At 39.0% G+C, this 27,052-nt stretch overlaps 2 protein-coding genes across 14 annotated transcripts in view; one reads left to right on the top strand and one right to left on the bottom strand.

The window, feature by feature from the left end:
• RELCH (RAB11 binding and LisH domain, coiled-coil and HEAT repeat containing) overlaps positions 1–23,519 on the bottom strand; it is an 89,950-nt gene extending 66,431 nt beyond the window's left edge. For 6 of the 7 annotated variants that reach the window (XR_006786991.1, XM_045849766.1, XM_045849767.1 and 3 more), the window contains exons 1-5: positions 22,762–23,519; positions 9,194–9,283; positions 1,519–1,590; positions 1,352–1,407; positions 1,143–1,256 (exon numbers count right to left, since the gene is read on the bottom strand). Coding sequence is in view for 6 of the 7 variants with exons in the window: in XM_045849766.1 (XP_045705722.1) it covers positions 1,143–1,256; positions 1,352–1,407; positions 1,519–1,590; positions 9,194–9,283; positions 22,762–23,293 (864 nt within the window). In the remaining variant the exon portion in view is untranslated. The remainder of the gene's footprint in view (positions 1–1,142; positions 1,257–1,351; positions 1,408–1,518; positions 1,591–9,193; positions 9,284–22,761) is intronic. The other variant, XM_045849769.1, reaches the window with a different exon arrangement.
• A 254-nt stretch (positions 23,520–23,773) lies between these two features.
• The window catches only part of PIGN (phosphatidylinositol glycan anchor biosynthesis class N), a 76,282-nt gene continuing 73,003 nt past the window's right edge, over positions 23,774–27,052 (top strand). For 6 of the 7 annotated variants that reach the window (XM_045850200.1, XM_045850199.1, XM_045850202.1 and 3 more), the window contains exons 1-2: positions 23,774–23,925; positions 25,857–25,994. The gene's annotated coding sequence lies outside the window, so the exon portion shown is untranslated. Of the gene's footprint in view, positions 23,953–25,856; positions 25,995–27,052 lie in introns of all 7 variants that reach the window. The other variant, XM_045850198.1, reaches the window with a different exon arrangement.

Raw genomic sequence — 27,052 nt, 5'->3', positions numbered from 1 at the left:
CTGAATTGCTATCTCCCTCTGAGAATGTCTATTTTTGTTAAACTATGCATGGGCTATTTCATAATAATGGAATATACCTGATTTAAAATGATGGCCTCCTGATTTCTAAATAACAAACTCTGTTATTTACTTTCCTAAGGTGCAAGATTCAAACTAATCCATTAGCACTGAAAAGTCAAAATATTATGGAGTTGAGAGAGAACACTAAAACAAGCCATCATTTCTTTGCTTGTGAGATCTGATCAGAAAAAACTGCGGGACATTCACACAGTGGAATGCTATGCAACAGAAAGAAGGAACTCCTACGTTTTGCAACAGCATGGGTGGAACTGGAGGGCATTACGCTAAGTGAAATAAGCCAGTTGGTGAAAGACAAATACCCTACGACCTCGCTTATAACTAGAGTCTAACGAACAAAATAAACCAACAAGCAAAACAGAACCAGAGACACGGAAACAAGGAACAGGCTGACAGTGACCAGAGGGGAGGCGGGAGGGGGATAATGGTGGAAAGAAGGGGAAGGGACTAGTCAGAGAACATGTATGAATGACCTGTGGACATGGACAACAGTGAGGGGATTGGCTACGGGAGCAAGGGCGGGGAGGGTGGTAAGCTGGGCGGAGGAGGGCAAACAGGGAAAAAATTGGGATAATGGTAACAGAATAACAATAAAAAAAGATTTTATCAGAAAAATAACGAGGTCCTAAAGCTGGCTCATATTAAAACAGATACTACTTATATTCACACTCTTATTCAAACTATTCTCACACTTACTATTATGTATTTATCATCTTAACTATTATAGTGCTTTTAAAGAGGTTTTTATAACTATACATTAAGTATACTTAAAGGGAAAAAGCCTAGCACATCCTATAAATACGTGAAAATGTGAGTAGATTATATAGGTAGTTACTAGGTAGTTGTAAAAAGCTACCTAAAAAGAACGAGAAGTTTTTATGGAGAAAGAAGAGATCTGTAAGTCAACAGAACACTGAACTGGGTAGGCATGGAAATACTGTGTGGTAACTAGCCTTACAGAAGTTTAGTACAACTTTAAAAAGTTAAAGAAATAAAATAAAAAAGAAATTAAATACATTTTAAGTTAAGAAGGAAATAAATTTCTGTTAAAAACGTAACTGTACCTGGTCATCATTTTCATCTGAAAAGGTTATTGATGTAAGCTTGTAGTTATTCTTCAATAAAAACTCATTGACTAAGAAGTTTAGAGCTCTCTTTTCAAGAGGTTTGATTGGCTCCTGGAAGCAAAATAAAACACCGTTACGTTTTCCTCCTTTGATACATATGCTGCCATTTTACGTGGAAGATACTTTTGTATCTGTCCTTCACCTACCTGAATTTCAGGACTTGATTTGTAATTTTTTCGTTCCTGTAAAGGAACTTCATGTTCTGGTGGAAGAAAATATAAATAATATTTTACTACTTTACATTTGAAAATATCTCAGCTACTTCTACATTGTCAAAGAAGGAAAAGTCTCAAAAAAATTTTATGTATACCACCTGCAGCCTTTGTCAGGTTGGCTCGGAGGGCCTGAATGGTCTCCTTGGCTTTCCGTAGTTCAAACTCCAGGACTGGACAGGGATTTGGAATAAACACACACAGGCATCCAACCAAGAAAAGGGAAACAAAAATAAAAAAATAAAAAGCAAGGATGGGTATGAAAAAAAAATACAATTTGTATTGAAAACAGAAAGCATGCAATCTTTATGAAACTTGTGAACGCATGCAGCAGAGTTGATTTGCAAGCAAACTGGTGAATGTTTTCCATAGTTTTAGAATTCAGGGGATTACTGATAAAACGTTCTAGCTGTCTGACAAGGAATAGCTCTATTTAAAAATAAAATCTGTGGCATACTCTCATCTAGGTAAATGAAAATATTAGTAATCTGGGTGCTTCTGTTACACTCTAGAAAAGGAAATGCAATGAAGTGCTCTCAGGTAATATAACTTTAGGGGAAAAGATAAAAATTAGATGAAGTCCAAGCAAATACACTTAAAGAAAGTTTTAGGATTCAAAAGTAAAACGTATTTTTAAAACCATTATTTAAATAGTATTATAAATTAATATACAAAAATATGAGTGAGTATATCCCTTCATCAAATTGTTGAAGGAATAGTTTAAATATTTAACAAATGTTGGGAAGCCTATAAATTTTTCTACACAAAAGCATATGATATTTACAAACAAGTATAGATAAGTTAACTATATATCTTTTTTAAAAAGTTCCTAAGTGTTTATTTTAGGTTTCATTTTAAGCCAAAGAGTATAAATAGTTTGTCTTTTAATTTCTAATTAAGATAATTCTAAAGCAAAAGTTTGAGTATAATTCTAAAGGTATAGTTATCTATAGGTACTAACTAAAACTCTTCAAACAGGTGTGTTTTTTTAATGTTAAGAGGTACTAATGAAATGCAAAAATTTCTCCTTTTAGTGGAGTCTGATTATAAGATAAACATTAATACTGAAGAAACATTTCAATAAGCTTTTAAAAATGTTTCATCATGAGCAAGACTTAACTGCATGTATCTTAACTGGGAATTTTATTTAAAATATATGAACACTGCTCTAAGATATAAATAAAGCCATTGCAGTCAAGTAAGCCTCTAGGAAAATGAAGTCATCTTTGTTACAACTAAGTATTTTTTAAAATGATAGTATTTAAATAGTTCTGAATGAAAACTAGCAAATTTAAACATTTAAATATGCACTTTTTTCCTGATTGACTAATAAACAGAAAAAAATGGCAAATGAGATGCTATCAGAGACAACAAAGCTATAAAGATATATGGAAAAATTAGGATTCACTCAGTTTGCGTAGTTTCATTGAAAACTGAAGCTATAACTGAATGGCATGTAGTACGTGAAGGCCAACTGTGCTGATGCACAGAATCTCACTGCGACCACATGGAGGCACAACTGAAAATCAGATGGCGTGGAGGCACTATTGCTGTTTTGGTAGTCAGCAATGCTGATCTGCAAGCATTTCTGTTCAACAAAGTTAAAATATTTTCCCTAAAGCTTCTACTTGTACACGCTCTTCAGCATTTGTGTTAAAAGTTAAACTGCACACATTTAGAGTGGAAGGTAAGTACCGAATAGGTTTACTTTTTTTTTTAATTTTCAAACACAAGGTAATTGATTTTGATTTAAAAATACTTAACTATACCTTAACTAAAATGAGTATACATATTATGCTTTCAGTATCACAATTTACTAATACATAGTATAGAACAATTGCAGATCAGAAATGCCCTGCACCAGAGACAGAAATATGAAGGGGGGGGAAAAAAAGGAAAAAATGGTTAAAACACAAACTATGAAAAAACTGAAATTCAACTGGTGCAAGTTGAGGTGACCAAGAGCAAAACACTGAATGATTAAGGCACAGAAAGCCAGAAAAACCCATGTCAGACGGCAAGAATTTAGATTTTTATGCACATCTACATATACACTGTCAAATGTCATTAAAAGTTACCAATGCTTTGAAAAAGATCGTGCTTATCAAAATGAATTCACTCTGCTGCATGTTTCTTAATATACAATACAGACTTTAAAAGATAGTGGCATATCTTTGAAGCTATAGCATTATCTCTATAAAGGCACAGTATGGTCACTTAACTGCAGTTACGTGAGAAAGTTTCACGAGAAAGGTCTGAACAGCTGTATTTACACATATATGAATTTGTCTCTTCTTTATTCAGAAGTATTGGCTTACAGCTCAAAATTAACTATCATGTAAAAAGATACACTGTACCAAACAACATTCAAGAACTTTTAAAATATTATAGTTCTTTCTAAAAATGTCTGAGGATGTTTTTAAAGAACACTGTAGGAACAACGACCCATCTGCTCACTCCACTACCACAACCCACCAAAGCCCAGCACTGCTGAATGCAATTTTACTGGAACTAAAGTAATGACTGCGAAGATGGAGGTATATTCTAGTAACGCATACTACAATCTTACCAAAATATTAATGAGCAAGTCAGTACAAGCAACTCCAGATTAGCTGAACACTTATTTCCCAACCAGGGCTGGACAGCACAGGTGTGGTATCAGGGGCGCCTGAGGGCTAATGGATCCCGCTCTCCTGACCTGGGAGATGTACCACTGACCATGGAAGCACCGAAGGTGAAATGTTACATTGCAAGGCAGAAAAGAGTATCAATCCCTTGATGCCCTAATTTATTATACCACTAACAGTACCTTGAAATATTTGCTAGTCTTAGCTCATTTTGGCACAAAACTCAAAAGATTACTTTGGAAGACCTTTTTCGTAACACTGATCAGTCACGCATTTTTCGTTCCGTCCCTGTTCACTGGGAAGAGTTCAAACCAACAGGGCGGAGCCACGAACCTTGCCATCTCCTGTCAGACACAAAGTCGTCTTCTTGTTCAAGCACTGGATTTTGTTTTTCTTCTGAATATCAAGTAATTTAACTTCATAATAAAATACCACCTCCCCAGCTTTAATACTTATTTTATTATCCCACAAACATTTCTAGGAAAAGGAAAAATTCTCTTAAGACCATCAGGATAAAAATCTATTCCTAAAATAATATTAAAATCCCAAAACAGTACCATCAGCACCCCTCTGGGTTTAGAGAATCCAGACAGACATGGCCCGTGAAATAGTGAGAAACAAATGAATGGAAGCAAGACGCAGTCTCCACAGTCTGGAGACACTTAGTTTTCTACAGTCGGGGAAAATAATCATCGCCAAAACTTAAAAAAGAAATCCTTTCCATGACCGTTCCCCTTCCCAGGTTCTCTCCTAGAGGTCCCTCCATCACTCGTCTCCAAGCTGGTGGTTGTCAGGGTACCACCCTTGGCCTTTTCCTACTCCACATGCTCCACTGGGACAACAGCCACGCTTACGATTTTCTCCATCACAGTCTCTGAGGACTCAGAAATCTTTAAACCACTTCCCCAAGATAAAGATCTACCTCATCACCACCTGCACATGGCCCACTCGGATGCCTCCTAAGTTCTGAATTCAATCCCATCCAAATGAGTTTCACCATCTTCCTGTCAAATCTGCTCTCCCTCCGCCCCCTCCAGTCTCTCTCATTAACGGCACCACTACCTACCCAGCTGTTCCAACAGGAAACCTGGAGTGAGCTCATCACTTACCCTTGTGCTTCCTCCCGCATCAGTTAAATGTCCAAACCATAACGATTCCAACCCCGAGTGACCCTCTGCATAACCATTCACCTCAGCTGTCTCTGCTGATCCTAGTTCAGACCTTTATGACTTACAATATAAGTCACAACAACCTACAACCATATTAAAGGCTGTTGCCTTTAAAATGTTATTTTATTTTAAATCATAGAAAATCATAAATAAGATTCAAGTAAGATTCAAAATAAGAAAAACAAAATCACTCTATGGGGGAGAAGTATATAATAGAAGGACAAGTAGGCTTATTTAACCCTGGTCAAGTTGGACACGTAGGCTGCAGGCCGGTGGCTAAGCAATCAGAGGGCTGCTGATGCTGCTTCTTACCCAGGACGCAGGGCAGGTTATCCCCACAGGCAAGAATCCGAATGCTATTTCCGGGTGTCTAACAGACTGTTTAAGCTTCATAAAGCCTCCATTTCTCTATTTTGTTGACTGCTGTCCCCCGAACAGCATAACACCTTGCATACAGAGTAAGCACTCAAATATTTGTTGAATCAATGAGCATAGTAATACTTGATGTCATATATAATAAATCTGAAACATTACTGAGCTTACCAGCACTGAGTGTCTTGCCCACAAATCAGATAGCAGTTTTGGGAGTTCTCTAGATTCCAACATAAAGAGTTAAGGTGTGAACTGGAGAATACAATAACAGGTGGAGATATGAGAACAAATAAAATCAGAGACTCTGATGCTAAAAGATGGATCATGTGAACCTTAGGTCCTCATAACTGCCTCCAAAGTACTGAATATTTATTTGCACTAGAGATATATAGACATGTTTCAGTAGACGTTCCTCAAGGGTAAAAACTATCTATTGCATATTTTTATATCCAGTGCATAAGACAGTCCTAACGCACTGCAGATGCTCAAAATGCCTAAACTAAATCAGAGAATGGCCATCATACTATGAAAAAAACTTCAAAATTTAAGAGGTGCACAGAGCGGGTGCTCAATAAACAGCTGTTCATTTATAGAACTCCTCCTTTTTGAAAGAACACTATAGAGACTTGGAAAAAAATCAGACTTTTAAATTTAGGAAAAAGATGGTAAGAATGATGCTGAAAACAAATGTATCCACTATCTGATAAACAATAATAGAAGATTAAAGGTTGGAGCACACCCTACATTTGCGTGGTGGGCCAGTGAACTCCAGACTTGTATTATCTGTGACCTCCTTCTGCCCAAGACTGGTACAGAAAAACAATGAAGAGATTTTTGTTCTTTCCTTCCCAGCGAGGTACACATGTGATCCAATGACTGAAGGCAGGGTAATTAACTACCTTTTTGGGTTACTGGTCTTTTGATATAAGCTTTTAAGTTACTACCAATGGTTAGCAAAGAGTCAGAAATCTCTATGGAAATTGTGATTAATTAAAACTGTTTTGTACAGGTTTACCTACATATCACACATTTGATTCAGTAACAGGCTACAGTACAAAAGCACTAGAAGTCTGAAAGCCGTTCTCTGAGAACAACCTGCTTCTCCTCCCTCTTCCAATGAAGATGAAAGGTAGCATCTATTTCTGTACTAGCATCATGGAGTGATCACACATTACTTTACCTCCCCAGCGTTACAGACTGAGCAGAACGCCTAGGTTAAAAACAAAAGGTACGCTCCCGAAGCGGCACACCACAAAGCAGCCGCCAGCCCCGACCCTCCTGCTGAGATCGGGCGGCTCATTACGTCACGGGCCCAGTGACCATGGCAAACGCCTGGTGACCACTCCTGGATCCACTGCTGCCGGGTGACAACCGTGGAACAACTGACTTCACCCTCATGCCCGAGCGAGCGCCACACCACCCCCAGGCCCCTGAGGCCACTGTCCACAAGAACCCCTCCCGGAGCGCGACTCCCGGCTTCTGATCAGCTCCCTGGTGCACGAGCTCTTTCCAACAAACTGCTCGGAAAGAATATAACTAACTAAATAAATACAATGGTGAAAACTACAATGTATTTAAAATATTTCACTCTTAGTTTCTTGGTCATGACATTTTCTTTTAAATCAATAATGCTTCCCCTAAATAGAAATACTAAAATACCTAAATAATGAGAATGATGAGTCTCTTAAATTTGATTACATCTAAAATTTAGATTTTCAAATGCAAAAAAGAAAAGAAAATATTTAGATGGCCAATTTCTGGGTAGAAGTTATTTTCTAATAATGAGACCAATAAGACAATATATAAAACTAGATATATCTGGTTACTTTTGATAAACTAAAATGCTATGCATTGAATATTTAATATATAACAAATATATAATATCTAATATTTGCTATATAATTATATATAACATGCTACTTAAAATAATTAGGATAAATCAGTCCTAAAGCCATTCAAATAATTTCCATTTGATTTGTGAATTTTTAGATATTACTGATGTGATTTGCTGTTTTCAAATACTTGTCAATGAATAATGCTAAATGACAAATCATGATTTGATACGGAGAACCACACTGAACTCTTCCACTGACGTCCCTGTTCAAATGGTGTTGCTATTGCTTATACTGCTGAATCTTCTCTTAGCTTCTGTTGAACGAAAACCAATTACATCACTTTGAACTCATACAATACTCTCTGAGGTTTTTAATATCCAGTAGCTTCATTCTCAAGCCATGACTAAAAGCCACATAACGCAGCGTCATTCTCGCGCAGGTCAAACCTCACCCTGTGTGCCGAGAGACAGCACGTGGCACAGCCAGCAGTGGGCTCTGCTGCCGGGCTATCGGCATTTCACTCCTAATTCTGCCACTGGGGCCCTAAGTGGTCGCTCTGCGGGCCTCAGTGTCCTGGAGCGGACGATGGTAATTTCATTACACTCAGGACAGAGTTCAGAGTGCAGTAAGTGCCATGTGAAAATCAGCACTCACTTTTATTCAAAATGACTGTGACAGGTTGGTCGGTCTCAACGGACTGGTCCCACTAAATGGAAGAAAAATCCAACAGCGTTGGTCAAGAGAAGAATCCACATCGTGTGTGTGCCCTGACCCCACAGGCTCCATCTACCCCGTGTGGCATCTCTCTCGTTCCAGGAGTGCCCACCACTGGAACGGAGATCAAAATACTTAACGGGTATCTGTCTGCGATCCCCATCTCTGTCCGAGCCTAAACAGACATACTAAAATCCCTAAGTAATGTCCTATGGAACCTACGATTCCTGCAAGGCCCCCAAGAATGACTTCAATGACAGACAGCCACAGTTCTGAGGCAGCAGAAAGCTTCCAGACATCTGACACTTGGAGAGCCAGCACTGTACTGGTAGTTCCAGGGGGTACCCCAGCGGAATACAACTGGCAGAATACGGATACACATTGGTCTTCTGAAGCCTCTCCAGACCCAATGGTGATGCTCAGAAGGCAGAACTAGTGGGAGGGTGGGGAGGGGAAGGAGACTAGAATGAGTAACCAAGCAACCAGACAGAATGTTGTTAGTCTTCTTATTGGAGGTCCCTGCTGTACCAAGCATTAACCCTCTCTTTTCTGGATCACAGGAAAGTCAGAAGTTTCTGGAGAGGTGCTGTGACAGGGAATACCTGGGGAACTCAAGACAAAGTTTTATTCAACAATCAGCATTAAAGTATTTCAATCAACTTTAATAGAGCTGCACTGGCCTACAACATCTGAATATCAGCCCTGGTTTGGAGAATCACAGGAATGTGAAGGGCAAGGTCCAACCAACTTTGTACTAAACTCGGGCTAACTTAAAGCTGTTCTGCAGCAGTGTTAGAACCACATGGCTGCACACGGCTGGCTGTAAGGACTCAGGAAACTGCAGGAGTGCGTAATCAGACGCAGAACCGCTGGAAGAGGATGTTAGGGGCTGAGATGTTCCCTGCAGCCAATAAATTAGTCAAGTCATTTTGTATAATAACTACATAATTATAGAATTATATTAACATACCAAACTGTAGAAGAAAAAGAACTCCTCGAGTCATTTTACTATGTCTGCAATGTCAAAGAATCCAAATCTGTCTTTACAATCTTACTCACCTGCCACTCTCTCATCTGTTTCCCTGTTACCATCATCTGAATATCTTGCAAAGTCTAAAGAGTCGAGAGTACTGATGCTCCCAGCTCTATCTGTAATAAAGAGGAAAATAAAACAATGAACAGATTTGTCAAAATGAAGTAGTAGAAATCAATTTCTCACAATTATTTACAGTTAATAAAACTATGATTCTAAGATATAGGAATTCTATGAAAGCAATAAACTAAGGTAAAAATACTCATGCCAATTAAACGACTACAAAAAACCTCATGTTTCCCTGCCCAAATTTCTGGGTAACTTCTGAACAATGCACACCCAGTGCCTAGTGCAACCAGCCCACCTAAACACAGAAGAAGGAAGGAAGGAAGGAAGGAAGGAAGGAAGGGAAGGAGGGAGGGAGGGAGGGAAAAAATAAAAGTTTTGAGCTGCTGCCCAAAGGTTTGCAGATTGAGTCCAACAAGATAATTTCTTACTAAAAAAAAATAAAGCTTGAAAACACAGAACAGAGTCCTGTCTCCACAACCATAACATTCACATTGCCCACCATACCGTCCGAAACGACTTGACATACAAGAACTAATAAAATGTGACCCAGTTTCAACAGAAAATACTGTCAACAGAGATCAATCACAAAAGAATACAGATGTTAGAATTAGTAGACGAACATTTAAAAGTAACTATTATAATTATGCCTGGCGAAGTAAAGGAATACATGCACACAATGAACGAAAGGAGATGAAATCTTAGCAGGAAAATAGAGACTATAAAAAAATACCAGTGGAAATTCTAGAACTGAAAAACGTGTCATTAGGCAATTTTACACTTGCGCAAGCATCTTACAGCACATACATGCAAACCTAGATGGTAACTGCTCCCAGACTACAACCCTGTACAGCAGGTTACTGTACAAAATCAAGTACAAGAAAAAAGGATCGAAAGACATACTAAACACAAGATCTATGAGGCTTTTTATTTATACATCTTTTAAACAGGTGAAAATGTAAGATGACAGACTGAAATAAATCACGGGCCTATATACATACACCTGTCTAGTAAATAACTAATACGATCTATTATAAAATGGAGCTCCTAGATTACTATATAGTACCCAAAATGTTCAGTTCCTCAAAAATATGTTAATCTAACCTCTTTTCTCCAATGTTTCATGCCACACCATAAATGAGAGCTTTCCCTCTAATATAATACACATATTATAAATAATTATAAAAAGCAAAGGTGCACAGAAAACTAAGTAACTATCCCAATCTCACTAAAACTGGGGATATGATCACATATCATTAAAGTTTTCATTAAAAGATATCATTAAAACAATTTTAGATATTCTTTTTTGAACTCTTTTTGCCAAGTATGTATGGATATTCTTATAAAAACAGAATGAATATGTATCTTTCATATGTAGTTTTTTCTTTAGGAATAAAGCATAAACAGTGAAAATCTGCCATACCATTAAGGCTACTGATACATATTTCGTAAACTCCTTTCCAAAATCAGTCTACAGAGCATCTGAGTTTCATCAGCAGCATGCAATAGCAGTGGCCAATTATTATTTTTAATCTCACCCATTTAACATACTATATACAATCGTATCTTAATTAGGCATCTCTTTGATTCTTTGAAAAACACATCGGCCATCTACCTTTTTGGGCGTGTGTGTGAATTTTCTATTCGCATTCTTCGACCATGTATCAACATCTTGACTTTCCTGATATGTTAGTTTATCTGGCGATTACTGCCCTAACCAGAAACTCCACTTAAGTACCGTACTCTCTGTTCTTAGTCACATGCCTGAGCTACTCATTAGCTATTCTGAAGTCTCTAACCCGTGTATTAGAACATGTACGCCAAATAGGATGACCTTGTATCAGCCAATATTCTGGTATTGTAACAACACACACCTCACTGTTTTAGTCCTGATTTTCACAGAATGTGAAGTACTGATGTTGTCGTTTGATTTCACATAAGTATTTTTTTAATTATGTTGAGTATCCATCTGTTAGTTTTCTGATATTTATTTCTCTCCCTCCTTGAAATATTTGTAATCATACACAAAGGCACAGGTCACAGCCTCTTTGAGCACTGCACATTAGCACTTCATTACACTCTGAAAGAAATCATCTATGAAGTAGGGAAAGTCCTTGGGGAAAGAAAATAATTTTATTAAACAGTTTAATATATTGAAAAATATATTCTAGATTTTTAGTTCCAAGCCAATAACTTTATATTCTCTAAGAAAGAGTTCTGATACTTTTTTAATAACAATAACTATGATGTAGTAAAATGAATATCCTAATTCATTAAAATGTATTCCATCATGTCAGAAGAAATAATTATTTATGGAGTAATTTAAACTTTTATTGGACTAACCTGTAACAGATTTTGTAAATAACATGTACTTTGGATTTTAAAACTAATATAAGGTAATACTATAGCTCCGAGATAAATATGCCTTTTTAGATGCAGCTATAATTTCTTTCCAGGGCAAACAAGTGCCTTTCCAAACACTCTCATATAAAAGAAGAGTTTGGAAAAATTAACCTCTTATATTAAGAAAGAAGCTACCATATGCTAATGTGAATATACCAGCATTTCTTCAAATTCCAGGATTCTTAATAATAATTCATTTTACAGCTCAGAAACTGAATGATCAAGGACTTTCATCATGGTTTGCAAGTCTGTCTGATTTCATAAATCACATACTTAAGTAGTCTTATTTATATTTATTTCTAATACTTTAGTACCAATGACAGAATGAACATTTACAATAGTTAAAAAAATTAGTCTCAGACCCTTGAAAAGGTGTCTTTTATTGCAATTATATAGCACTTTAAAAGTTGAGTGTATCAGAAAAACTAACCAGCTGCTGACAGGTAAAGAATATCAGTTAACTCAATGAAACATCTGTAAAATAACCACTGTGTACCAGGCTACTGACAGAAAAGTACAGTGAAATATTAAAGATTCATTTTTAAAGGATATAGATATAAAAATTCACATAGGTATGTTATGTATGCTTATACATGCCTTGTTTTCTAAATATACACAGTACGTTATTAATAGTAATTGACTCAGGAGAATGAAAATTTTTCACTACATATTTTGTACTGTTTGAATTTTTTGTATGTATTTTGATATTTTTCCTCCAAATACATTTAATAATTTTCATAATAGGGATACTTTATATTGTAAAAATCTTGAAAGTACCCAATTCACAATTAAAATATAGGAAGAAAAATAATATTAAGCAATTAATTACCTTTAAAATTCTAATTCTTTCAGTAAAAGTCATTTATTGAACCACACCTAAAAAACTATGTCATGGCAAAAAATAAAGAAATACATAGTATAAATGTTTAATGAATAAAAAGATAAGAAATCTACCTTACCTTAAAACCTGAGGCTGTACATAAACATTTTATTATATTATCCACTTAAATTAAAAATATATCTCAGAGATCTGTCAATGGCGAAACTCCCATTTATATTTACTGATTCTCAATTCTTCCCTAGTGCTGGGGGTCATTACACTGACCTCTAAATTCAAAATATTTGAGAGAGGTAACCTTGGAGACAGGCCAAACCTCTCATTTCTACAGCTGAGCAAAACTGGGCTATGTGTTCATTCAATGAGTATTTACTAACCCACAGCGGGAAGCAGAAAGATACAAGTCCTTGCCTTAAGTAAACTCGTACAAACCGCTGGAGTGAAGTCATGTACACAGATAACAAGGCTTCAGTCAGAGCCCCTCACGTTAAAGGTTAAATTCATCAGTGAGCAAGCGAGGAGTAGAATTCAAGTCTCCTATCTTTTCTTTGTCATAAGAGTCCACAATGAGCTAAACTTCAGAGCCAAAAGATTTAAACTTAGGGAGAGCCTTAAACACAGATTTTATTGACAAACTATTCAGTTAAATTTCTATAATGCTGGATGATTTTACCATGTGAAGAGTTGTCAGGTAAAGAGGGGGATTATTATTAATAACAGTAGTTATTATGATACTTAATATTTTTACCCCTTTTTCTGTGCCAGAAACTTTTCAGATAACCTCATTTAACCTTTGTAACAATTCACTGTGAGAGGAGTTGCTGCCACCTGCATTTCACAGTCAAGCAAACAGACTGTCCGCAGCTGGACAACCACCAGGAAGGGTCCGCGCAGAAACATGGACTCAAGCTCTCTGGTGCCAAAGCCTGAGCTTTAAACCACTAGTTCCCTTGAACAATATGTAACGGCACGCAAGTTCAGACCTCCCACATCTCAATTGGGCCTGACACTGAGAATGGTCCCAGAACGACCCACTTTGACCCAGCTTTGCTCAGACAGAGCTAAGAAAACAGGTTAAATGGAAAAAAAAAAAGTAGTTTTCACGAGGAACATTTCAAGCTTATATATTTCTAGGATCTACTATCTAAAGATCATTTCTTTGACATAATTTCCACATTCACTGAAAGTGTGTGTGCCAGGCATTGGTGATACAGGGATAATTAAATATGCTCCATCTTTTCTATATTCATGCTAAATAAAAGCATTGATAAAGTTTCTACTTTAGGCATGTGTACCACGTGTGCTATAAGGCAAAGATATATGAGACATGAACTCCAACTAGTGTCTTTTTTATAAAACCTAGTCAGCTATACATTAACACAAAAAGTATCCAGTAACACTAATTTATTCACAAGTCTCTATGCAATGAATTTCGGTAAGTGTTAGAGACAAAAAGTATGTATATATAAAAGTTTAGAGGACTCAGAGATAGATCACCATGGCTGGAGAAGCTTCAGGGAGAGGAAGAAACCTCTCTTTAGGAATGAATACACAGGATCTAGAAAAAAGAAAAGGAAGATGGAGAATAAGCACTCAAAGAGGAAAAAAATAATACAGATGAAGGCACCGTGGCAGGAGAGTGTAAAACATGCTGAAGGGGCATTTAGTCAACTGTGAGTACTACAAAGGTTTTGTACACAGACAACACAGTGCAAAAGGCATGAAGACGCAAAATTATCGGGGGAACTTTATGATAAATATTCATAATAAAATATTTTAAAGCAGTTTTTCATATATTCCACAAAAATGGGGAAGAATTAAAACTCCTAAACAGGTTTATATATCCTTTTTTTCTGTAACATAACTTTAGTAACAAAAAAGGGCTGGAAAATAAGTTGCTTCTAACTGGAGGAAGCAATTTTAAAAGTCAGAGTGACAGGAACAGATGGCTTTTAAAACCAAGTAAGAATAAGGATGGAGAGCTTAAAGACCCCAGTTAATAAGACCACCACTGATGGTGCGGACGTGAGCTGAAGGCCTGAACTACGGCAGCACACGAGTGCACAACTTGATAGATGGTTAGAAATAACATAAAAAGTGAGATGACACTACTCTGAGTCATCGCATCGCCTACCACAGGACCGGCTGGTTTCAAAGACAAAGGAACGTCCTTCCCGACTGCTAGGGGTTTCCGAGACAATGGTAAGAACCTCGGGAAGAAGACCACACCCATGGTTGCCCTGTGTGGTCTTTTCACCAGGAGCCTTAGTCACGCTCCACCCCTGGGCTAGAAACGTGGGTGTGAGCGAGCAGCAAAGCTTCAGGACTGGAAAAGAGAGGACAACGTCTTAGACTGCTAGGTGAGGAAAACGACGATTCTGGGTGACGCCCGAATCCTCACAGCAGATGTGAGACGAATTTCGGAGCAGGCAAAGGTTACCCCGGGATGACGGGCCTACTCTGTGGGACGCCTGGGAACAGAGATGGGATGGGTGGGGGCAAGAGGAGAGGGCCAACTAATTCCACCTTGTACAACTATTTCATTCAGAACAATTGGCGACTACATTTACTGTCTTTTGCTGTGCTTAATGTGCACTTTTTTGCCCCAATTTTTTTTAACTTATTCACTTTTAGAGAGGGGAGGGAGGGAGGGAGAGGGGGAGAGAGAGAGAGAGAGAGAGAGAGAGAGAGAGAGAGAGAGAGAGAGAGAGAGAGAGAGAGAAACATCAATGTGCGGTTGCTGGGGGTTATGGCCTGCAACCCAGGCATGTGCCCTGGCTGGGAATCGAACCTGAGACACTTTGGTTTGCAGCCCGCACTCAATCCACTGAGCTACGCCAGCCAGGGATTGCCCAAATTTTTGAGGGAAAAATAAGGATGCACATTATACATGGGTAGTACTAATTCTGTATCTATATAAATGTTTTTAATTCTTTTATTTATGCTCACACATTCAAAGTGTAATGCTAGGAAGCAATAATGATATCCATATGCAAAATAATATCCTGGAATACAGTAATTGGTTTTACACATAAATAAAACATTAAATTAAAAAATTAAAACAAAGGATTTTTTTCCTGAAAGTCTGGGCCAAAAACGTGGGTGCACCTTATACAAAGGAGCACATTATACGTGGTGAATTATGGTAGCTCTAACTGGAGGCTGAGCTGATCCTGCAGTCAGGTAGGGTGTGCATGTCCTGACTTGGATTAAGTTGAGTCTGTACGGTATGGACGCCTTGATGAAATTAAATCATGCGTTAGGTAGATTATTCACAGCTGCCTTAGTGTGGTGGTTCAGTCTGTCACTTTATTTCTTTAAATAATCAATGCATTTGCCTTCTTCGTTAAGACTGGCTACTCTGAGTTAGTAAGATGTATGTACTCTGAATGAATTACAAAAGTACTTTGCCTGATCTGAGAACTCTTGCTGAGCTCAAAGTTGACCTAAAACAGTAGTTGTGGTGGGATGGAAACAGGGCAGACTTTGAAGTCGGTGACCTGGGTTGGAATCCCAGTCCTGCCACTTAAGAGATGACATGTGCTACAATATAAAAGGGCCCTTTTCCCAACCAGCAATCCTCCTCTGCAGCAACAAGAGTACTAATTGCTTATATTCTTTCTGTGTGTATCCTTTTAAAATACACAAGGCATATGCAAATTACTGTCTTTGTACATAAACAGAACCATATACATAATGGCTGAACCCTAAATTATTCAATTTATAATATTACTCAGTGTTCATTCCATATTAGCACACAGATTATCTATTTAAACCAATCAATCCTTTACTGTTGGACATTTGGGTTGTTTTCAGTCTTTAATGCCTTTACCTCAAGATGACATTTTAATAAATCTTGGCCCAACTGGTTCAATGTATACAAGCATATCTATAACAAATTATAGAAATAAAATTGGAGGTTAAAGAGTCCATTGAGAATATAGATTCATAAAACACCTATCAATACAGGCTACCTTTCTGATATGGTCATCTTATTTAAGGGTTTAGTAGACAAAAATAAGTATCCTTACTATTGTGACTTGTTAAAGGGTACAAAATACAAATATTCACCTTTAAGAACAATGATCAAATGTGACTAGAGATTTTCGTGGCACATTTGCAATTCTCATCGTTCCACCTTACATTCTTTGGTCAACCGTCCTTACACATCTACCCTGAAGGGGTAAGTAAAGAACCTTCAGTCCGCACCGTGATTGTAAAAGGAGGCTTGCAAGAAGGAGCTCTACTCATGACTGGAAAAGTAAGAAACATTAAGACTGTTGCCAGGTGCTTTTCTAATGGTAATTCTACTTACACACACACACACACACACACACACACACACACACACACAGAACAGGTATTTACGAGATACCTATACAATGCAACAAAAAAACGACTGGTATGAAATTGTTTTGTTCACTTGAAACATGCTAAATATATCCTAAAGGAGATCTGTGTTAACATTATACTACTAAGCATTATTAGCTTATTCTGAGGACTTTCCTTCCAAAACAGAACTGATTCCCGAGGTTACAAATGGCAACAGGAGATTTAGAAGCCATAAACTGGTACGTATGGAACCACTAGTTTGTGAGCAAAGAATGACAGTTTTTTTGCTGCCTTTTTTTTTTTTGCAATTATGCTTACTAGATGAGATATAAGATACTGATTTTCAATATAAGGTAACAGAAAAAGTAGGACATGAGCCAGGCACCTACAAAGAAATAACTTCTTATGCAAAATGTAATCTTTATGTTCGTATACCAAAGAGAAGATGGTACTTCATGTCCCCAACACACCAAACTCTGTTCTCACTGTACAGATTATACTGCAGGGGTGTCGAACTCATTTTCACTGGGGGGCCACATCAGCCCCACGGCTGCCTTCAAAGGGCGGAATGTAATGTTAGGACAGTATAAATGTAACCACTCCTTAACAGTTAATCGAGAGCTCCACACTGCCACCGGGTAGAAACAAGGTGCCAGGCCGGATTTGGCCTGAGGGCCTTGTGTTTGCCACCTGTGGATTATAGGATTAGGTATCAATTATGGTGGAACAGTAGGGTCAATTCCCATTACAAAATTTCCTTGCAAATATTGACAAAGCACAGTAAGTATCGTTTTAATTGCTTTATCAATTTCAAAATTTAAAAAGAAATAACACATTCATGTCCCTAATATTTCTCTACTCAAAGGCAATCACAATACCCATTATCATTTAATACAGCAATGTATGGTGATGGATGTTAACTAAACTTGTAGTAATCATTTTGCAATATATACATTTATCGATCACTATGTTGTAGACCTAAAACCAATACAATGTTATATGTCGACTGTATTTCAAAAAATTGCACCCAAAATATGGCTAAATAGCAGAACAGTATTTAAACATCAACAAGTGTGCTTTTCGTATCAGTAATTTAGAGACCACAGTCCCAACTGGTGCGGCTCACTCGGTTGGGCACACGTCATCCCGCAAAGTGAAAGGTCACAGGTTGATTCCCGGTCAGGGCACCTGCCTGGGTTGCAGGTTCGGCCCTGGTTGGTGCTTGTGGAGAGGCAACCCATACAAGAGGCAACCAACTGAGGTTACCTCCCTCTCTTCCCCTCTCACTAAAAAGAAATAAAATCTCTTAAAAAGATATTTAGAAACAATAATTGATCATCAATTCTCTACTTATTGGCAGAAGCCAGTAAAAACAACTACCTATAAGAAAAAAACCAGGCTGTTAATATAAGGGTGGGGCAAAAGTAAGTTTACAGTTTGAGTATGCAAAATAGAGTTTATTCTTGTATTATTTTTTAATTATTGTATTAGTTTCCACATCAGCAACTGTAAACCTACTTTTGCCCCACCTTGTATAAGCCCTTTCTCAAATGGTATCTGTAGAGTAACGGTGTATTTTAAAAACACAGTAAGTGTTCTTTTTTAGTTGACCATCATACAACCACGGGAAGGGACACTGTTAAAAGCCATAAAAAAAAAATTAACCAAATTTAGTTTGGGCTCTAAAGATGCTAATAAACAAAATGCAAGCATACCAATTTCTGGAAGTTTTTATTCCAACCAAGGTTTTTTAAAAAACAGACAAGCATGCATTCTGGAGATCACCCCTAACTTTCTTATTTGACATCATACAGTGCCATTTTAATTTCTGACAGAAATAAGGTCTGTTTTCCCTGATGAATACCCCCATCTTGCTTCCATTTAGCCGAAGTACCACCACGGCTTCAAACACCGCTGTGCATTCTGACAGCCGACCGAATGGAAACCCTACAGCAAGTGGGGAGCCAGATAGTGGTAAGCATGTGTCCAGAAGATGTTTTAAACCAGGCAGAATATAACATAAATAATATCTCTTCTTTAACCTCACTTCCTTTTCCTTTCCTTGCTCAGAATAAAGAGTCTAAATTTAGCCAAAAAATAAAGTTACTATTTAGTCAAAATTTCAGTCATCCTTGATGATCAAATTTAAGCCTTACTTTCTCCACGAGGGCCATTTCATTGGCTTAACAGATAGTGACTTTTCTGTATTTGAGTGTTTATGTTATTATCTGCGCTACAGAAGACTATTCTATGGTTCTTTCATGTGTTAGTTTGGCCTCTCCATCAAGAACATGCATTAAACATATTCTGGATCCTGGTCCTGGCCAGGTAGCTCAGTTAGAGTGTCATCCTGATACACCAAGATTGCAGGTTCAATCCCTGGTCAGGGCACATACAAGAATCAACCAACAAATGTATAAATAAGTGGAAGAACAAACTGATCTTTTTCTCTCTCTCCATCTTCCTCCTTCTCTCAAAAATCAATTTAAAAAATCTTCTGGATCTCTATAATCAATCTTAATTGATCACACAATTTAAGAAATATATTGATCAATGTAAAAGACTGAACACTATGTTTAGGTCACCGTGTTAAGCAGTGAAAATAGATGAATAAATTTCCACAACGATTAATAATAATTTTGAAAGTACCAGAAAGGCACAGGCAAGAAAAATGACAATATAGAACAGATATATTTAAGAATGTACAAGTATATAGCCCAGACAATAGTAGCAAGTCTCATTCAGCTAAGAGCAGTGAATTTCGTAACTTTCAGAAATATTGTCGACATCTTCTCTCTCAGAAACCGGAGGAAGCACTACACCCAACTCCAATCTAACAGGTAGGAACTACATTGTAAAGCGGAAGAGACGGGCACTTGGGAAGACTGTAATTACGATATGCTTAGTGCTGATGGCAGTGAAAAAGGAACACCGGGCTGGGAGAGATGTGTACTCCGAGAAAAGGTAGGTGGGACCACGCAACAGAAAATGTGAAAGAGGAAGGTTACTCAAAAAGACTGTAGGCTCACAAGGAAAATTACCACATTAGGACATGAAGAGCAGGAATCGTTAAAGAAAAAATTAATTCAACGTGGTGAAATTAAAAACCTTTGTTAAGACAGACACACTTTTAAAAACTGAAAAGGCCAACCATACTGAGAAAGAATATTTTCAAAACACATATTGATGAAGGACTTCAGGCCAGAATATATAAATAACTACAACTCAACAGTGAGACAAAAAAAATTAAAAAAAAAAAAACAAAAAAACCCCCACACTTTAAAAAGTCAGGGAAAAGACATGAACAGACATTTCACAAAAGCAGAAATACTAACAGCATAAAGCTCAGAGGAGCTCAGTATCTCCAGTGCTCAGAAAAATAAAAAGTAAAACCACAATGCGATACCACCACACTCTCACTAGAATAAGTTAAAAGCCTGAAAATACACTAGAATAAGTTAAAAGCCTGAAAATACCAAGTGTTTGGGGATGTAGTATATAAATTGAACTTTCATACATCGGTGATGGGAATTTTAAATGCTACAACCACTTTGGAAAACAGTTTGACAGTTTTTTATAAACTTAACTACATACCAACTATATAACCCAACAAGTCTATTCGTAGGTATTATACCTGCCCCCCAAAACACGTATGTCCATGCAAGATTTGTACAAGCACTTTCATGACAACTTTATTCATACAACCCAAAACTTAAAACACACACACACACACACACATGTCTAACAGAGGAATGGACAAACCACAGGAGGAACAAACTACTAATATACATGGGGGAAAAATGGATAAATTTAAAAAACACGTTGAGCAAAAGAAGCCAGACAGAAAAGAATATATATTCCACGATTCCACTTATATGCAATTTCAGAACAGGCAAAACTTATGTATAGAAATGGTTCTCAGTCAGGAAATTCTGCCTCCCCTTCCCTGGACAGTGTTAGGGACAACATTTAGTTGTTACAGCTTGCAGGGCAGAGGTTGGTGGTGGATACTACCAGCATCGAGTGGATAGAGAAGCCAGGGATACTGTTAAACATTCTTGAGTGTGTGTATGTGTGTGATGTGTGTGTGTGTATGATGTGTGTGTGTGTGTATGATGTGTGTGTCTCCAGTACCTACAACAGGTGCAAATAAATGAGGATAACAGAAAAGCAGAAGTACACATGAATACTTGGTTGTACTTAAATTGTGATTTTTTTTAAAACCACAGGACTTCAGTTATTTCAAAACACTATAAAAATATATAATGCAAAGGCAATTAGAAGAAAGTCGCACCCTAAGACATTTCTAAAATATTTAGTCTAAATTATGAACAACTATTGCTATACAAAAAGTTTCTAAGAGAAATTTTCACTATAAACAGTGATATCAAGCCATAATAAGGTAGGCTGAAAAGATTGAAAAATTCCTTTAAATTAAAGTTATAAAGTAAGAATAAGGCATTTCAGTATATTAATAAAGAGAAAACACAGCTGATGTAATTCAGTCATGTCCAACAGGCGCAGGGGCTGCACAAAATGTAAGGATACAAAAATGTCCCTGAAGAAGTGACTAATAAGAAAAATGCTATGGCTGGCAAATCAGATACAAAAGTGTTAACAGCTGTGGCTGAGGTCTGACAGAAGGCGGCAACTAGGTGCGCGTGGGGAATCTGAGAAGCACTCACGAAGATGTTGTTGGAACTGGGTGGGTCTGGAGGGCGCAGTAGAACTTGTCAGGTGCAAACCAGTATTAGGTAACTTAAAAACCTTCAAACAGACAAACCCCCCCAACTACAGAACAATTTTGTTATGCGGCCTTGTTACACTTTTATAGTCTTAAAGGCCAGGCACGAGAAATCTCTGGAGAGGAAGATCATTCTACACATTGAGTAAGGAAGTTACACCAACCGAGAAAATTCCACATCCAAGAGGGACAGCAGCTTAGCATTTACCTTGACAGAAAGTGCACCCTTTGCCCTTTCCACTTCACCCTAGGTTTGGCCATGTAAGTCTCTGGGACCACCCAAAAGTATGGAGTCAAAAAGTAATCAGTGAGGCTACAATTTTAAAACTGCATGTTTAACATTTGTTAGTAAACTCCAGTTGTTCTCAGGTAACACACTGAAATATCTCTTTCCAATCGTAAGGGAAAATCTAAGGTGCCTCCCAAAAGGAGACACTGGGAATCCAATACACATACCCTTGAGAGTACTTTTCAAGCCCTAAGAAGCGCTTATAAACAATGGGGTAAACGATTACTCTGTGCTGCTAAAAATGATTTTAACAAGGTCGAAAACTAAATTCCTCACTCAAGCGGAATGAAAAGGCTGCGGTGTGGTGGGACCACCAGAAAGATGGCAGGCAGAACTTGCCTACTCCGCTCCTTCGATTTCCTGTAATTTTGGAAACTACTGAAATGAAGGCATCGAAATTGAGCTGACTATATTTCAACAGAACACATTTTATGCAGTTGGCCCTCCCGCCACCCCCCGCCTTTTTGAGTGAGAAAGCCATCCCAAAGACAAAGGGTTTTTAGTGATTCTGACTTCGAGGACAGAACAACATTTCCAATTCTTTGGCTGAATTACTGCGAACAATTTAAGAAACACTCTTTCCTGGTAGTGGCGATTCAGGAAATTGGAGAAAAAGGAAAAACGATTAAAGCGATTAGCCAGTCTGCGAGGGAGCCGTCTGGAGGCCAGTGAACTAGAAACGCTGGGTATTTTTATAGATACCGACTCCAACACGGCAGCCAGGAGCCAGTGCGAGTTCAGCCAAGGGATGGAGGCAGGCGGAGAGAGCAGTCACTGCCGGATCCTTCGGCTTGCACCGCCAAGGACCCCCACCCGGTGCAACTGTCTCTCTAAGACGTTCCTAATACTCAGCAGCCGCCCAGAAAAGCCCTCCCCCACAACCCTAACAACCCTGCCGGAGAGGCAGGCCGCGTTCACTTACTGAGCTGTCCCCCGCCCGACGTCATGCTCGGCTCCCGACCTCCTGCACCTCCAACGCCGACGGCTCCGGGGATCCCCGGTGCCCCCATCCCCGGCGGGGTCCCACTCTGCCTCTCGAAGTTGCCGGGATTGGAGAAGTAGTCGCGCAGCCGAGGCAGCTCGCGGCCACTCTCTAACAGTTCGGTGTGCAGCTCCAGGGCGGTCAGCAAGTATTGATCGCGCAGCAGCTGAGCTGCGATTGCATCAATTGACAAGCGGGCCGGGGTCTCCCCACTGCCCCCCAAGGCCACCGCAGCCGCCACCGCCGTCTCCCCAGGGAGTCCTGACCGTGCACTGCTCCCTAAGGGCACGGGATCCTGGGGCGATAGAGAGTCTGCAGAGCCAGGATCTAGGTCGCCCCGCGAACCCAGCCGAAGTCCTGCCCGCCGCTCCTCGGTCGTCGCTACCTCGTCGTCGTCTTCGTCCGAATCACTGAGGAATGGATTCACGCCACCGCCACCACTGCCACTACCTCCAGGCACCATCGCCGCCATCTTATTCTGTCAGGCGTGTGGGTACCTCCCTGACTGCCTCTGACAGGCCGCAGCCTGAATTCCCCCTAATCCTCAGCCGGCACTGCGCACCTCCACAGCCCGGGACTGGCCACGTCCTGCCTCCCCTCCTGGAAAGCAGGCGTAGGCTCAGAGGCAGCCGGTCCGGACGCAGCTGCACAGGTTGTCTCAGCCCCTGCTGCACCAGCAGCTGGGCTCTGCAGGCGTCTTCCTGGTCTCCAGTCTCGCGAGAAATGGGGCGCGGTCTGCCCCCCTCTCTCCGCCCCGTCCTGCGCCGCCCCGCCCCAGCCCGGTAGGTTCACACACCCGCGAGCGAAGCTGCTCTAGGTTCGAAGGCAAAACCCCGCCTCCACTCCTGTCTCATTGGCCAGGGGAATAAAGAGGAGGAGGAGAGGTTACATAGGATTGGTCCTAGAGTTGTCGCGAGAGCAGTCAATGGCCAGGTGAGTGTCAAGGGGCGTTCTGAGCTTGAGATGCGGTTATGACCGTGACTTAGGACCTGTTCTTCTGGCTCTCCTTTCGCGGGGCAGAGGAGAACTCTGCCACAGTTGGGTCCTGCCTTCGAGCTGAGGAGGCCTCATTCCCGGATCAGGCCTGACCGGGATAAGTCCCAGGTAAAATCCGGGGACCGGTGCACAGAGGTACGAAGGCACCGAAACTGGCCCCACGCCCACAGACGCGCTGCTTTTCCAGCACGCTTCACTTTTTCTTTCTTTTTGCTGCTCATTGGTGACATTTTTCCTGCATGTGTAGCGAGTGCGCAGGCAGGAGTTAGAATTTGGCTTTTTTTTAAATCTTCCTTCCCTTCCCAGCCACGTGCCTGGTTGCTCTGGAGGCCTGGCAATAGCACCGACTGCCTGCACTTCTGGGTAGCGCCTTCTCGCCCTCGAATTAGTGCTACAAAACGGCAGGTGGTTGTGGGGCGTGGGAGGTGCAAAGTAAATGGGAAAAGGATTTGCTTGGATCTGTGAATACCCTGATAGCTTCAATTTGGATAACAAACTGTTAGGGGCACAATAAACACTTAGGATTTAATACTTAATTTGCACTACAGGGACCCTTCCAAATACAGCCCTATCCAGTCCACATACAGTGCCATCCAGTAGAGAGATCGGTGAATTTAAGCCTAGCAACGTTCATTGACCTGTTCAAGTCAACTCTACTCATAAATATTCAAAGGAACTAAAAGCAGTTCTGTTAACGTCCAAAAAGCCATTCTTCTCCCACTATGCCTTGCAACTTGTCCGTTTAGGCTGGAATGCAGGTATTGACGGCGAAACTTATTTTAAAACTTAGATGCTTTGGATAGTTTTTACTTTTTTTAGTCAAATGCTAGCACATAAAGTAAGTATACTAAATTTGGAAGTTCACTGTTTATCTTTTATCATTCCTTGATTACAATGCGAGGTGGGCAAGGGGATATTAGTTTCTAGCCAACGGTATTAGAGCACTATTCCTAAGATTTTCTCTTTTCTTCACACATAAATTGCTACTTTCACAGGTTTAAGATTTCCTTTCTTTCTATATAGCTTCCTTTAAGCACCCAAATAAATAGGTAGCAGTCATTATGTTATCAGGTAAGGTACATATTACATCCCAGAAGTAAAGTATCTCCTTTAGCTCTGTGGAAAAATTAAAATGGAGCATTCTTATATAACCTTCGGGCAGGTTATTGGTTTACATGCAAACGTATGCCAACAGTTAAGTGTAGGCTTTCATTTCAGTTTCCCCGGGCTCAGTAAACTAAAATTTTCATTTGAATGAAGCTTTGGGCTTTTTAAATTTGTTTTTGCCAGAAGTTTTTGACACATTGTTAGTACTAAGAATGTGAAATACTTTTTATAGAAAGTAAGCATCTGATGTTTGAATTTCAATATTTTTTCGGTGACATATATTGAAGAAAAACATGAAAAAATCTCATGTTAGGAAAATAGTATTAAAAATAACTAATGCTGTATCCGGTTACATAGTTCTTGGCAGAAAGGATTGCTGATCCTTACTCTGAGTTTGCCATAGAGACTGAAAGTGGAACCAGCCTGTAGAATGGAGGAATGAGAGGGATTAGGGATGACTTGGGAAGGGCAGGATTAGAAATGGGTAGTTTATATACAGTTTTTCCATTTCTGCAGTGAGGAATTTTAGAAATTTCCTGCACTTAGTGTTCCTGAAGAGGATTGCTCATACCAGGTGGAAGAGCCTAAAGTCCATATCCCAGTTGTACCAATTATTTGCTGTTAGACATTCAAAAAGTTAGGTACTTCTTTAACCTCACGTTCATCTGTCAGAGGGGTGATGAAAGTACACAGAATTAGGAATGTGCCGGTCACGGAGCCTGGTCCTTAGCATATCATAAAGGCAAGATTAGTATATCATTAGCTTATCATTTAGGCAAGATTAGTATAAATTGAAAATATATGGCAGGTTTTTAAAAATAAATATCAACTGGAAAAAGCAATTAAGTCTGTAGGGCAAAAAAAGCACAGCTTTAACTTAGAGTCTGACTTATAGAATATAAGTTGAACATAGATTTAACTTGTTTCTTCAGAGCCGTTGGCTGTAGAAGACCTTCATGATTGGCTTCCTATACAAATCTAGTTTCCTGATTCTACTTGATATCCTAGTTTCATGGATTTATTGATGTGACCTTCCACGCCCATAACGAACCAACTGGCTAGTCTTCTCCGTGAGTACTTTGCTTTTCTGCTATACAGAAGTTTAGTGTCAGTTTAAAATTTTGGCCCTGGCTGGTGTAGCTCAGTGGATTGAGCTCGGGCTGTGAACCAAAGTGTCGCAGGTTCGATTCCCAGTCAGGGCACATGCCTGGGTTGCAGGCCATGACCCCCAGCAACCGCACATTGATGTTTCCCTCCCTCTCTCTCCCTCCCTCCCTCCCTTCCCTCTCTAAAAATAAATAAATCTTTTAAAAAATTTTAAGAAGCACACATTCGAATATTGATAATTGCTGATCTCTACTTAACAATAGTTTATTATTAATATGTTGGGAATATTTTTCTACTTAGCAAGATTTGCATTAATATGGGTCTTTACAGCTAGTGTTTCATTGAATAATGAGGATGATTGCAATTTGTATCATAGTGATGAAAATGTAACAGATTGCTTTTTTTCCATATACTTCAATCATTTTTGTGTCTAAAAATTATTTTTGGCTTTAAAAGTTTTAAAGTAACTACAAATAAAATTTTAAGTGCAAGTCTTGATTGACTTAAAGTTTTAGAAATATCTAATGTTTTATTGTTTTTTATTGTATAGCAAACATTTCTCAGGCAAAAACTTTTATTGGTACATGGATAAGTGTCTTAAAATTTTTAGTAGTTACTCAGTTATTTGGAGAGGTTTCTAAATAATTGAATCATGACAAAGTTTTTTTTTTCAGTAAATCTAATAAAGTGCGATTCTGTATCCTAAATCTTCACAGTTTTTCCTCTATGTTCTGGAGCAATAAAAAGAGAAGCAAAGCGGCCTCTAGTGGCAATAGTGCATATTACATGTACCATTGAAATGATAATCCTAAATAATTCAGTAACCGTTTGCTAAGTGCGGAGGACTGTGATGAGTGCTGGAGAAGCCCTCTCTTGCTGTGATGAAATTATGGTTACGTGATAGAGACAGACAGTAATAGTGAAAGACAGCTGTGTCATTCATTATGAACCAAAGTAAAAGTTTCAGTTTCTGAGTCAGACTGCAGAGTCCCAGCGGAGGTGGTGCTTGAAAGCATGAGGA

This window comes from Phyllostomus hastatus, unplaced genomic scaffold, assembly GCF_019186645.2.
Source record: "Phyllostomus hastatus isolate PE091 unplaced genomic scaffold, TTU_PhHast_1.1 phas_contig_80, whole genome shotgun sequence".
Classification (NCBI taxonomy): domain Eukaryota; kingdom Metazoa; phylum Chordata; class Mammalia; order Chiroptera; family Phyllostomidae; genus Phyllostomus; species Phyllostomus hastatus.
The sequence above is the reverse complement of the archived record's forward strand: the minus strand, read 5'-3'. Positions and strand labels throughout refer to the sequence as shown.